At 39.6% G+C, this 12974-nt stretch overlaps 1 protein-coding gene across 1 annotated transcript in view; it reads right to left on the bottom strand.

Moving 5' to 3' along the window:
- The window catches only part of LOC130361812 (anosmin-1-like), a 69276-nt gene that overhangs the window by 29617 nt on the left and 26685 nt on the right, over window positions 1-12974 (bottom strand). Inside the window, exons 5-9 of the mRNA XM_056565321.1 lie at window positions 6996-7180; window positions 5545-5674; window positions 2434-2639; window positions 2207-2342; window positions 1964-2110 (exon numbers count right to left, since the gene is read on the bottom strand). Coding sequence (XP_056421296.1) covers window positions 1964-2110; window positions 2207-2342; window positions 2434-2639; window positions 5545-5674; window positions 6996-7180 — 804 coding nt within the window. The remainder of the gene's footprint in view (window positions 1-1963; window positions 2111-2206; window positions 2343-2433; window positions 2640-5544; window positions 5675-6995; window positions 7181-12974) is intronic.

The raw sequence follows: 12974 nt of genomic DNA, 5'->3' as shown, positions 1-12974 counted from the left end.
CGCATTAAGCTAAAAATGTATAATTTTATTATTAAAGATAATAAGAAAAACAATGCCTCACGATACAGTGCTCAGAAAGGTGTCAGATATAGCACTGAATAATGAACACAAAACCAAGGGAGGGGGTTTGGGGTACAGGTGAAAAACCTGACCTGACCAACCCTACCTAGTCTAACCCCTTGCCCTCACTACAATAAGTGTGGACAGGGAGTAGGGATAATATAAGTCACATAAACATTAAGAATAAACAATGCAATGACTTAATATGTATATATTCTTACTCCTAATGACCTACGCGTTTCACCCTTACTTATAGTTAGGGGTTCATCAGGGCTCAGGGGAGCAGTCAACATAACATAATACAAGGGACGTATTCTTCATCTACTCATAGTACAATTAAGGATCCACATTTCTTCCATTGTGGCCAGTTTGGAATGATTTATCTACTTCTCATACATCTATTTATCATTACTCAGTATCAATGTGTGGCTATTATGCTTTTGTATCACGTGTGCTTCACTTGTTTATTTATCACTTTTTATTTATAGTGTTTTTTTGATTATTATCTGTTGTGATATGTTGACTGCTCCCCTGAGCCCTGATGAACCCCTAACTATAAGTAAGGGTGAAACGCGTAGGTCATTAGGAGTAAGAATATATACATATTAAGTCATTGCATTGTTTATTCTTAATGTTTATGTGACTTATATTATCCCTACTCCCTGTCCACACTTATTGTAGTGAGGGCAAGGGGTTAGACTAGGTAGGGTTGGTCAGGTCAGGTTTTCACCTGTACCCCAAACCCCCTCCCTTGGTTTTGTGTTCATTATTCAGTGCTATATCTGACACCTTTCTGAGCACTGTATCGTGAGGCATTGTTTTTCTTATTATCTTTAATAATAAAATTATACATTTTTAGCTTAATGCGTTTTTCTGTGGCCTCATTGGTAGATTTCAGTAGAGTTATTATTTTGGAAAATTGTCTCCAAGGGCATGTATATTATTGGCTGAAGGACCATATATCTCCTTTTTCTGGTCTTCGCATATGATATATTAGCAGAGTACCCAGGAGAGGAAAAGCAACAATGATGCTCTTGACCTCATATCCGATCCTCATGTTACAACCTCATATCTCATCTTCATATCTCAAATCTATATCCCACCCATGGCAATCTTTACAACCACTGTTTATATGGACTTTGTATAGGGGGGTCCTGACCTGGTGTGTCCATGCATTCCATAGATGACCATTCATATGCATGGCCAGCATATAATGCTATATGTTCTCTGCAATGGCCAGCTGCAAGGAAAAAACATGACTAGAAGCAGTTTCTCCAGTAATCAAAGTTTATTGTTGAGGGTTGAGTTGTCCTTCTGAAGACAACCCATTTAAGCTAGCAGTACAACGATCTTTACAATGCTTTATCAGAACTGAACCATCAGCTTTCCTACAACCAGAAAAAAGTAGCAAAAAGGTACTTGTACAGCTTTAGCTGTTGGCTAAATTCCTATTCCACCTTAAACTATTCTTTTTGGCTACCTCTTACGCATCCTCGGCCAAGTGTTCATGTGTTTCCCATATGGAGTGAGAAAAAAGCGGTTAGCCTCAATGGCAATCTCCTGTCGGAATGAAGGATCATTGTGCTGAAATCCAGAAATCTTTCTTTCTTCTGACATCTGCCATTGGGGGACAAATAGGATACCCAAGTACTCATAAGATAGTCAGCAAATCCTAATAAAATTGGTGAGTTCAGTCAATGTAAATCCAGGATTACAAAAATCTTGTCTTCAGTTTGTGTGTGGTATTGCAGTTCAGTTCCATTATTGGGGCTGAGTTGTAATACCACATACAACCTGAGGACAGGTGAGGTGCTGTTGTTTGAAGGAAGCAACAATGTTTTTCTATTTATGGTTAACCCCTTGAACACATGACACTAAAATCAGACAGGGCAGTTTATCTTACCTGACATTTGCTTCCAGAATAAATGGATTTTCAGCTGATTATTGTGGTAAAAAGAAAGTGCTTGTAAAGTATTTTTACTACTTTTGTATGATTTGCTGCGGCCATTGCATGGATTTTCAGCAGGATTTATGCTTTTTGGCGTTAAATCTGTACAAGATAAAAAATAGGAAGCAATAGTTCAAGTACAGTTACTAGAGTTATTCCTTATAGTAGACACAAGTGTGAGATCATTCATATTATCACCTTGTTGTGCAGTACTGAAGATAAACTGTGCCTTTGGACTCTTCATTCTTTTTTGTCCCCAGTAGGATACAGCCTGCATTTTTACAAGATACTCAGTGGCAGGCAGCAAGTCTTGTAGTGTAAATTCTGTATTTGCCTAAATAAAAAGATAATACAAGTGTGTTTAATACTACAAGAGTACAAGTTGACTAAATGTAAGTAGGTACCTGAAAATGAGCATTACACACCCCATCTGTTAAAACGCAGCTCTGTTCCTTTCTCTCTGAATACACCTTTCCAGAATTCTTTATCTTCCAGCATATTCTGTAATGATGAATGTTTAGGTCCTGTTCTGGTGGCACAGCCCACGTGATGTTTATGCTGATAGTGCCATCATGGGCAACTATTGGGTTATACTTTCTCAGAGCAGTAGGAGCTGTGGGTGGCAATGGATCTAGAGGAAATCAAAAATACACAAAAATTTATGATGTAAAACAATCTATATGTACATAGAAAAAGACAAGACCAACTTTTATCTTTACATACTAATCTCATACAAATTCCATAAACAAAAAATGTGGATGAAGGATTAGGGCTAGGATCATACATAGTATCTTGGTCAGTATTGTTAGTCAAAACCTGGAGTGAGTCCAAAACCTAGAAAAGGGTGCAAATTTTTCGATTATAATTTGTCTCTGCCTGTTTCACTCCTGCTTTTGGCAAAAAAAATACTAACAAAAAGCTGACCAATATACTGACCAACATCTAAATTTCCAACTATATCCAGCTTTGCAGCAAGAGAGGGTTTATTTATTATGCATATTTTTTGTATAAATTGGGAGGGCTTATAAAGAAAACCGGGAGCTGGATAACTATTTTGGATATGAAAATATAGTGAACCTCTATTGATCATACTTGAGGTTTATAATACGTCCATATAGGTGGATAGATATTCTTTGTTGCTGTATTATATATTAAAGAAAAAGTTTAACAAACGCCAATTATCTGCTCTTTTGAAGACTCATGATGGCTGTTCCCTAAACGCACCCTTTCTGGCTTACAAAGAGACATTACACAGCCTACACTTCTAGGCTGCACATCACACAACATCTCTGTATCTAAATTTTTTTGCCATTGTGTATGATTGAAGGGAATCTGTCAGGACATGTTCTGCCCTTACAGTAAAGGGTGAAAGGTTTATAAACCTTAAAAAGTCCCTATACATAAGTTTAAAGGGGTACTCCTCCCCTAGACATCTTATCCCCTACCCAAAGGATAAGGAATAAGATACCTGATCTCTGGCCCGGCACACGGGCAGCTGTGGTCATGACATCATGGCCCCTCCATTCATGTTCCCTACCATAGACATTAATGGAGAGGGTGTGACATCACAACCAGCTGTTTTGCGTGAAATATATGGAAATGTGAAGGGTGTGATGACATGTCTAGGCCTGATGAAAAAGATGTGGTAAATCAACAGGGTCCAACAAAATACAAAGGCCCACATTTATCATTGTCTTTAGAAAGTTTTTTGTGTCTAAAAAAGGGGCAAAAAAGGAGCAAGCAGGGTTTTTTTCACCTTTTTTTGCCCCTTTTAGTTTACACATTTCTGCTGATTTTGAGTAGACATGATATGGAAGGGTTTTATCAACTGCGCCTTTTTGTGAAAAGGAGCAAAAAAGCCGCAAAGCCACTGAAAAGTCTCTAAAACTACACCAGCCCAGACTTAGCTTAGCTTTGGTGTATGTGAAGAGAGAAATTTCAGAAAATGTGACCTGCACAAAATTTATCAAATGCTCTGTGACCATTTAATAAATTTGGTGCTCCTACACATTACTGCACACAAAAAAATGGTGTAAAAAAATGCTTCACTTACACTACAATGATAAATGTGCGCCAAAGAGCTTTGGAACCCATATTAAAATTTTAAATGTATCTGGTATACAATAAAAATTGTAAAATTTCATAGGAAAAAGTCTACAAGAGAAGATTTCTATAAGGTTTACAACGTCATACCCAAATGTAGATATTGTGACTCAAATAAATCCACACTTATCAAACAGATATAAACAGGACAATTCCCAGATAATGTGATCAAGAGAGTTATGCAATGTATTTCTTTGCATCTTTCTCCTTTGAGGACATAAATTCATGAATAGACCTTCCCCTTATTGACACTAGCCATCCATAAATAATAGAGCCATCTAAATTTTCTAACAAAGAGATTGAAGTTTTTGATCCAACTGAATATGTCAAATTTTGTGATAGGGACAAAAGACAGACCCTTCTAAGTCATTGTCAATACTCTAGACTAAATGTTTATTATCTGTAATTCTTTATCCCTGCTTACTGTCTCCGTAGGCCTTGATAATGGGGTACTGTCTATCTTTCAGATAGTTAGAGGGACACATCATGTTTTCTTCAAAAGATGCTGTAATGGGTTGATCTGATAAAGGGAGATAGACATAACCCTGGTGCACATTGCCTAACAGACCGCAGGGCGACTAGGTCACCTACAGACGCCCTCATGGTATGGTGGCCCCAACCCCTACATAGTGGTTGACAGGGCCTTGTATGTTGAAATGGTATGTAGAGAAAGTATGATATAACTGGTAATGAATAAGTACTAATGTCTTATGTTTCTATGTGTTTGGCCCCCCACTGTACCCTAATGAACGCCATCTTTATGGGGAAAAACATGTCTGGGGACACTTTGCTGTTAGTAGGTTACTGTGAAGGTTATACAGTTTGCATTGGGGGAGACATGTTGTAAATATACTCCTATTCCCATAGTGCCCTTGGCGTACATTGTCATACGTTGTATAACAAATACTCTTTATTATAGTGTCTGGGAATTGTCTTGGTTATATCCGTTTGGGGATATTGGTGTACATATTCCACAGATCTATTTGTTTCATTCATTCATTATTAATCATTGTTCATTGTTCATTCATTACTAACACTAGTGAACGGGCATCATGGATGGAAATATGCAGAACTTGCATATGAAAATAATGTGCACAAAGCCAAAAACAACTTGCTTTTGGTTTGTATAAATTTAGCAAGTATATGATTTCACAACCCATTATTCTTTTCCTAAAGCAAACATAGACATAAGTGTATAATTTAACTAAGCAAACATATTGTTATGGATCTTTTTTCCCATCATTTCCAAGGGTACAAACATGGATGTTTTTAATTCTAGCAAAACAAACTTGAAATAATGTCACAAAATCTAAAGGTTTGTTTGTGGAGCAAGTTATAGATTTACTTATACTGACACTGGCTTATGTATTGAGCAAGGAAAATAAAGATGCATTAGGTACATTTACGATTTGACATAGATATGTAATTCTTACCTCTAGTACAATGGACATGTTTACTTGGTATGGTATAACCTTGTGTTCCATGCATATTAACTGCAGCTACCCGAAACTGGTACCATCTTCCTGGCCTTATATCTGTCATACTAAAATGGTGAGCTGCTGTCTAATAAACACAGAAGGGAAGGCATATATTTATATGTGGGTTAAAGAGGATTGTTTGCAAATACTGTATATATCCAGTGTAATGGTTATTTTAAGTTTTTATTGTACTATAATAACTTTAAAGTACAAGCAATTGTCAGCTCACCCCACGCTGCCAGACCCAATGCGCGGACCAACACCATGGAAACTGGGCAATAAAGAAAGGAATGTCCAGCGAGGTCGGCTCAGATGAATGCTTAAAGGGGTTATCCACCATAAGGTGATTTTAGTACGTACCTGGCAGACAGTTATGTACATGCTTAGGAAGGATCTGCGCTTTTCTTGGGGCTAAATGGCTATGTTGTGAGATCACCATAAAACTGTGGCTAGCTTTTTGTGAACTGGTATTTCCTGCTTGACTTATGTTTTTTTGACTACAAATCCCACAATTCCATTTTCCTCCCTCCCACACACCATTGAAACGAAAGACCTGTGGTTTTCAATCAGGGTGCCTACAGCTGGTGCTTTAGTTGCAGATTAATCTCTCTCCCACCAAGCGATCCCTCCACCCATTGAAGCAGACAGGCTCCCTGTCATCATCTGACAAATGAGTCAGGTCTCGGCCGCATTGCAAGCTGGGAAAAATCTGAGACAACAGTCATTTTGTATGCTGTTAAAAATAAATATTGGGATTAAAATCACAGAAGAATTGTGAGAAAACCGTCACACAAAGGTACAGACACTATATTATGAACTACACTAACTTTATAGCCCCTGTAGCATAGTTAAATAAAATAAAAATTCCTGGAATACCCCTTTAACTTCTTTATTTCGGCTCACAGACACAAGACATCAGATAGTCGTGACACATTTCGGTTGGACATGCCAACCTTAGACATACACATAAGGTTGTACGACTAAGGTTGGCATGTCCCTTCGTCACTTCTATCTGATGTCCTGTGTCTGTGAGCCGAAATAAAGTAGTTAAGCGTTAATCCGAGCCGACCCCGCTGGACATTCCTTTCTTTATAATAACTTTAATGTTGACAATACAACAGCTACAGCATATCTGTTCTATATCACTTGGCATAGCAGAAGGAAAATACCAGGGGAGAGTTCATGTACCCTCACTCACTTCTCTAAAGCCATACAGGGGTCTAAAAACATCTGAGTTTACTAAACTGAATTGGAGGAAAAACGCATCTCCACCCATAACCACTTTGACCCCAACATATCATCAGTTCAGAAGACACAAGAACATCAGGTTGTCAAACATCATAGATTCTATTTGGAGTAAGAGTTTATCAAAACAGTTTCTGAGATCTTATGCATTAAATACTGACCACAGTTATAGTCTGCCAGTGTGTGGACTGATCTTCACTAGGCTGAATGCCATAATTCCATCGTCTTTGCAGGATATATAAAATTGGCTCAGCAGATATGTTGAACCTAGATTTCCAAGTTATTTTTATGGTCCTGTTTAAGTATTCATTAATTATAAAGTCACTATGAGGTTTTAGTGGGGCACCTGTAAGATGGAGAACATGCATGAAAGTAACTTTCCGTATAGTAAAAAAAAGAAACATATAGTAAAAAAAAGCAAAAATCTATGTTATACTCAACACCAAAGTTCATGAAAAAATGTGTGTTTTTATTCCATAAAAGGTGTCAATACAACAGCGACGTTTCAGTCAGCTCAACCTGACCTTTCTCAAGCAGGTCAGGTTGAGCTGACTGAAACGTCGCTGTTGTATTGACACCTTTTATGGAATAAAAACACACATTTTTTCATGAACTTTGGTGTAGTGTTGCTCGTGAATATTCGCAATTCGAATATTATTCGCGAATATCGCATATTCACGAATTCGCGAATTTCGCGAATATAGCGCTATATATTCGTAATTACGAATATTTGTATTTTTTTTTTTCTTCACAGTACACATCACAGTGATCACCCCTCTCTGCTTCCAGCTTGTGTGGTGTAAAGAAGGCTGTAATACTACTGTGTGAGACTGGCGTGCGAAAATTCGCATATACGAAAATTAGCATATGCTACTTTTCGCATATTCGAATTTTCGCATATACTATTGTTCGCATATGCGAATTTCCACATATGTTAATTTTCGTATACTTGAATTTTCGTATATGCGAACATAAAATGAGAATATAACGAATATGCGAATATTCGCGAATATATGACGAATATTCGTCCATATATTCGCGAATATTTGCGAATTCGAATATGGCCTATGCCGCTCAACACTACTTTGGTGCTGTGGACAAGATTTTTTCTTCTGTTTGAAAGATGATCCCCTAACCAAGGATCCAGGAGCTGCGTGCATCCCCCTACGATATTTTTTTTTTTTCTTCCATTGGCTGTGCTGTTCTTCTTCTACTACTATGTTATACTCAAGTTATGCTGAATCTTTCCCAGAAATTATACATTAATTTGCTCAGCGTCTCCTGCTGTATACCATGATGCCTTCAGACTAGAATGTATTTTAAATGCAACATGCTTCCATTAAAGTATTACTCTCATTTAAATAGAATTTTGCCATACTGTACTGTTAAGATCGGTCGTGGTCACAGTGCTGAGATCCCCTCCGATCATTAGTTACAGTCAAGGCCGTAAATGTGTGCACCCCTGAAATTTTTCAAGAAAATTAAGTATTTCTCACAGAAAAGGATTGCAATAACACATGTTTTGCTATGCACAGGTTAATTCCCTTTGTGTGTATTGGAACTAAACCAAAAAAGGGAGGAAAAAACAGCAAATTGGACATAATGTCACACCAAACTACAAAAATGGTCTGGACAAAATTATTGGCACCCTTAAATTAATATTCGGTTGCACACCCTTTGGAAAAAATAACTGAAATCAGTTCCTATAACCATCAATAAGCTTCTTACACCTCTCAGCCGGAAGGTTGGACCACTCTTTCTTTGCAAACTTCTCCAGGTCTCTCTTATTGGGAGGGCGCCTTTTCCCAACAGCAATTTTAAGATCTCTCAACAGGTGTTCAATAAGATTTAGATCTGGACTCATTGCTGGTCACTTCAGAACTCTCCAGAGCTTTGTTGCCATCCATTTCTGGGTGCTTTTTGACGTCTGTTTGGGGTCATTGTCCTGCTGGAAGACCCAAGATCTCGGACGCAAACCCAGCTTTCTGACACTGGGCAATACAGTGTGACCCAAAATCCTTTGGAAATCCTCAGATTTCATGATGCCTTGCACACATTCAAGGCACCCAGTGCCAGAGGCCGCAAAACAACCCCAAAACATCATTAAACCTCCACCATATATCACTGTAGGTACTGTGTTCTTTTCTTTGTAAGCCTCATTCCATTTTCGGTAAACAGTAGAATGATGTGCTTTACCAAAAAGCTCTATCTTGGTCTCATCTGTCCACAAGACATTTTCTCAGAAGGATTTTGGCTTACTCAAGTTCATTTTTGCGAAATGTAGTCTTGCTTTTTTATGTCTCTGTGTCAGCAGTGGGGTCCTCCTGGGTCTCGAAATGTCGATGGATAGTTTGTGCTGACACTGATGCTTCCTGAGCATACAGGACAGCTTGAATATCTTTGGCACTTGTTTGGGGCTGCTTATCCACCATCTGGACTATCCTGTGTTGATATCTTTCATCAATTTTTCTCTTCCGTCCATGCCCAGGAAGATTAGCTACACTGCCGTGGGTTGTAAACTTCTTGATAATGTTGCGCACTGTGAACAAAGGCAAATCTAGATCTCTGGGGATGGACTTTTATTCTTGAGATTGATGATATTTTTCCACAATTTTGGTATTCAAGCCCTAAGACAGTTCTCTTCTCCTATTTCTGTTGTCCATGCTTAGTGTGGCACACAGACACACAATGCAAAGACTATGTGAACTTCTCTCCTTTTTATCTGCTTTCAGGTGTGATTTTTATATTGTCCACTCCTGTTACTTGCCCCAGGTGAGTTTAAAGAAGCATCACATGCTTGAAATTGTCTTATTTTTCCTCAGTTTTGAAAGGGTGCCAATAATTTTATCCAGCCCATTTTTGGAGTTTGGTGTGACATTATGTTCAATTTGCTTTTTTTTCCTCCCTTTTTTGGTTTAGTTCCAATACACACAAAGGGAATAAACGTGTGTATAGCAAAACATGTGTTACTGCAAACCTTTTCTATAAGAAATACATAATTTTCTTGAAAATTTCAGGGGTGCCAACATTTACGTCCATGACTGTATATCCAGATGAAGCACGGAGTGGAGAGCTTCACTTCCCAGTAGTGCTCAATGCAGTTGATGGGCTCCATGGACTATAAAGGAGCCCGTCTTCTGTAATGAGGTAGACTACATGCTGAGCTGGATATAACTAGTGATCAAAGGGGGTCTCACCACTATGTCTGTGGAACATGTAAAAAATATTTTTTAAATCACAGCAAATAGGTGCCTCCTCAAAGTATTAATCTGTAGGTTTGTTTGTGTATTGTACATTCATGGAGATGTAATGTGTGTTTGTATATTTTTTTTCCGGTGATTTAAACTGCAACTGCATTTGTGTCAGGCATGGCTGTAAGCAGAACGGGAAACATTCATGCACAAAAGCATTTAGTTAAGAACCTTCCAGAGGAATGAAGTTGGCTAGCTTGTAGCTGGCCATTCTACTCATAGGAAGTACGTTTGAGCAGTCTAGAGCTAGCCTCTCTAGTGAAAAGATGTGTTGAGGAAGCCTCTCTGCTAAGAGTCCTGCATATTAGTCTCTCTATAAGACGAGGAATAATCTTGAACAGATTACAGAGGACAGTTTGGGACAACACAACTTCTGCTAAGTGGTCCTGAAACCAGCTTGGAGTCTGTAGACTGCCCCTGCCAAGAATTCCTGTCCAAGACCTGATTTTCAATAGTCCTAGTTTGCTAGTAGACTTGATGCTTTTGCTTCACATCACATCATGGTAGAAACATTAGTGTGAGGAGTGGGGCAACACAAGTGGATAATGAACAATTGATTCAGTTACTGCATATGTAAGGGAGAAAGGCAAAGGGACTAAGGAAACCAGATGGACTACAGTACAGGAAACCAGATGCAGATAACCTAGTGCATGCCAGCTTTTTGGTTTACTTTGTTCCAGCCACAATCTGCCTGTTTATTGTTTAAGAGACAGTCACCTGATTTATTAAACTGTGTGAGAGAAAAAAAGAGTGATTTTCCCACAGCAACCAATCACAGCTCAGCTTTCACTCTACTGTAAGCTGTGATTGGTTGTTGTGGGAAAATCACTCTATTCTGTCACACAGTTTGATAACTTTGGGCCACTAGGGTCTGTCTTTTTTTTTTTTTTTTTTTGAAGAACTAGTTGTTCCCAGTCAAAACTGTGAGTTGTTTAATCTACCATGCTGCCTGGCTTCCTTAGTGTACCTAAACACCAAGGGCACCACAAATTCCACCAGCCCAGAAATTATACACAGTGTGCACTGGGGAACTAACATTATACACAGTGTGCACTGGGGAACCACAAGTACCATCACATACCATGTAGCTCCTTTGTCACTTTGCCAGTCCACAAAGAGCGGTAAGTCCCTGTGAAAGCTTTCAAGCTATTGTGGTAAATATGAGAGTAAAAATTTACCAGGTTTTCAGCGCAATCCACCAAGGATGGGTCAGAGTTTCTTCAAAAGAATTTTTATTTGCCAAAGAAACAACGCGTTTCAGAGCTTTGGAGCTCCTTCGTCAGGTAAACATGGCAGTATGTATCCCATACTGCCATGTTTACCTGACGAAGGAGCTCCAAATCTCTGAAACGCATTGTTTCTTTGGCAAATAAAAATTCTTTTGAAGAAACTCTGACCCATCCTTGGTGGATTGCTCTGAAAACCTGGTAAATTTTTACTCTCATATTTACCACTGTACCTACCGGCCAGGAGCACTCCTAGATCCGGGACCAGGAGGCTGCACCACCTGCATGATCACCCAAGCGCATTTGTAGTTGTGTCTTTATACACAACTAAGCAAGGTGAGTGGTTCACTAACACCCACTGCACACCACTTGCTTGATAACACACTGTGTATCAAACGATACTTGTCCCATGAGGAGCTCTGCCATTTTTTCCTCTCCAGACTTACGCCATTCAAGCTATTGTGAGCAGTGAGGCACAGGCCTCCTTTCCTACTCAACCATTTGTGCTTCCTCTAGGTTGCTGAATGTACAGTGTGCGTACATTGTGCATATATGTGAGAATATATGTGTACTTTATGTTTATTGCCAATATATGCATGTGTAGGGTGTATGTTTGTGCAATGTGGATATACAGATGTGTCCACCCTTAGGGTGCATTCACTCCACATTTGGCAAAACCAGATATGGTCTAAAAATAAGCTGACCAGAGTCACTATCTGACTCAGTTCGGCTCATTCAAATGAATGGGGTGTGACACAAGTCAGGCAACTGTATTGCACAAACGTAGTGTGAATGCACCCTTACCTTTCTTTTAGTTTAGTTAAAAGGGTAGTCCAGTGGTGAAAAACTTATCCCCTATCCTAAGGATAGGGGATAAGTTTGAGATCGCGGGGGGTCCGACCGCTGGGGCCCCCTGCGATCTCTCTGTACGGGGCCCCGGCTCTCCGCCGAGATAGCGGGTGTCGACCCCCGCACGAGGCGGCGGCCGACACGCCCCCTCAATACATCTCTATGGCAGAGCCGGAGATTGCCGAAGGCAGCGCTTCGGCTCTGCCATAGAGTTGTATTGAGGGGGCGTGTCGGCCGCCGCCTCGTGCGGAGGTCGACACGCCCCCTTCCCGCGGGCTGCCGGGGCTCCGTACAGGAGATCGCGGGGGGCCCCAGGGGTCGGACCCCCCGCGATCTGCAACTTATCCCCTATCCTTAGGATAGGGGATAAGTTGCTCACCACTGAATCACCACTGGACTACTCCTTTAAGGAATGCAATTTCTGATCAAAGCTATTCCACACTATAACACAACACAGCATCAAAACACTCAAAAGGCTTTATTTCTATAATAACCACTGGATCGTCACACACAGAGAAGCACAGGGTTTGACAAAAGGTCAGGAACTCAAGTTGTTCTGAAAAGCTGGTAAATTCACATTCTGTATCAAACATATTGAAGGAATTTACTAAAACCGGCATATCACCTGTCTTAAGTAAAATTCTGCTAATGAATTCATTAAGAGGGGTTCGCTACATGTAGGAATATATGCTAGCTCAGAACAAGCATAGATTTTGAACTAGCACAGCAGCACACTATGAGGAGATTTATCAAAACCTGTCCAGAGGAAAAGTTGCTGAGTTGCACATAGCAACCAATCAGATCACTTCTTTCA

Source organism: Hyla sarda, chromosome 3 (genome assembly GCF_029499605.1).
Source record: "Hyla sarda isolate aHylSar1 chromosome 3, aHylSar1.hap1, whole genome shotgun sequence".
Classification (NCBI taxonomy): domain Eukaryota; kingdom Metazoa; phylum Chordata; class Amphibia; order Anura; family Hylidae; genus Hyla; species Hyla sarda.
Note: the sequence above shows the minus strand (reverse complement) of the source record. Positions and strands in the feature narration are given on the sequence as shown.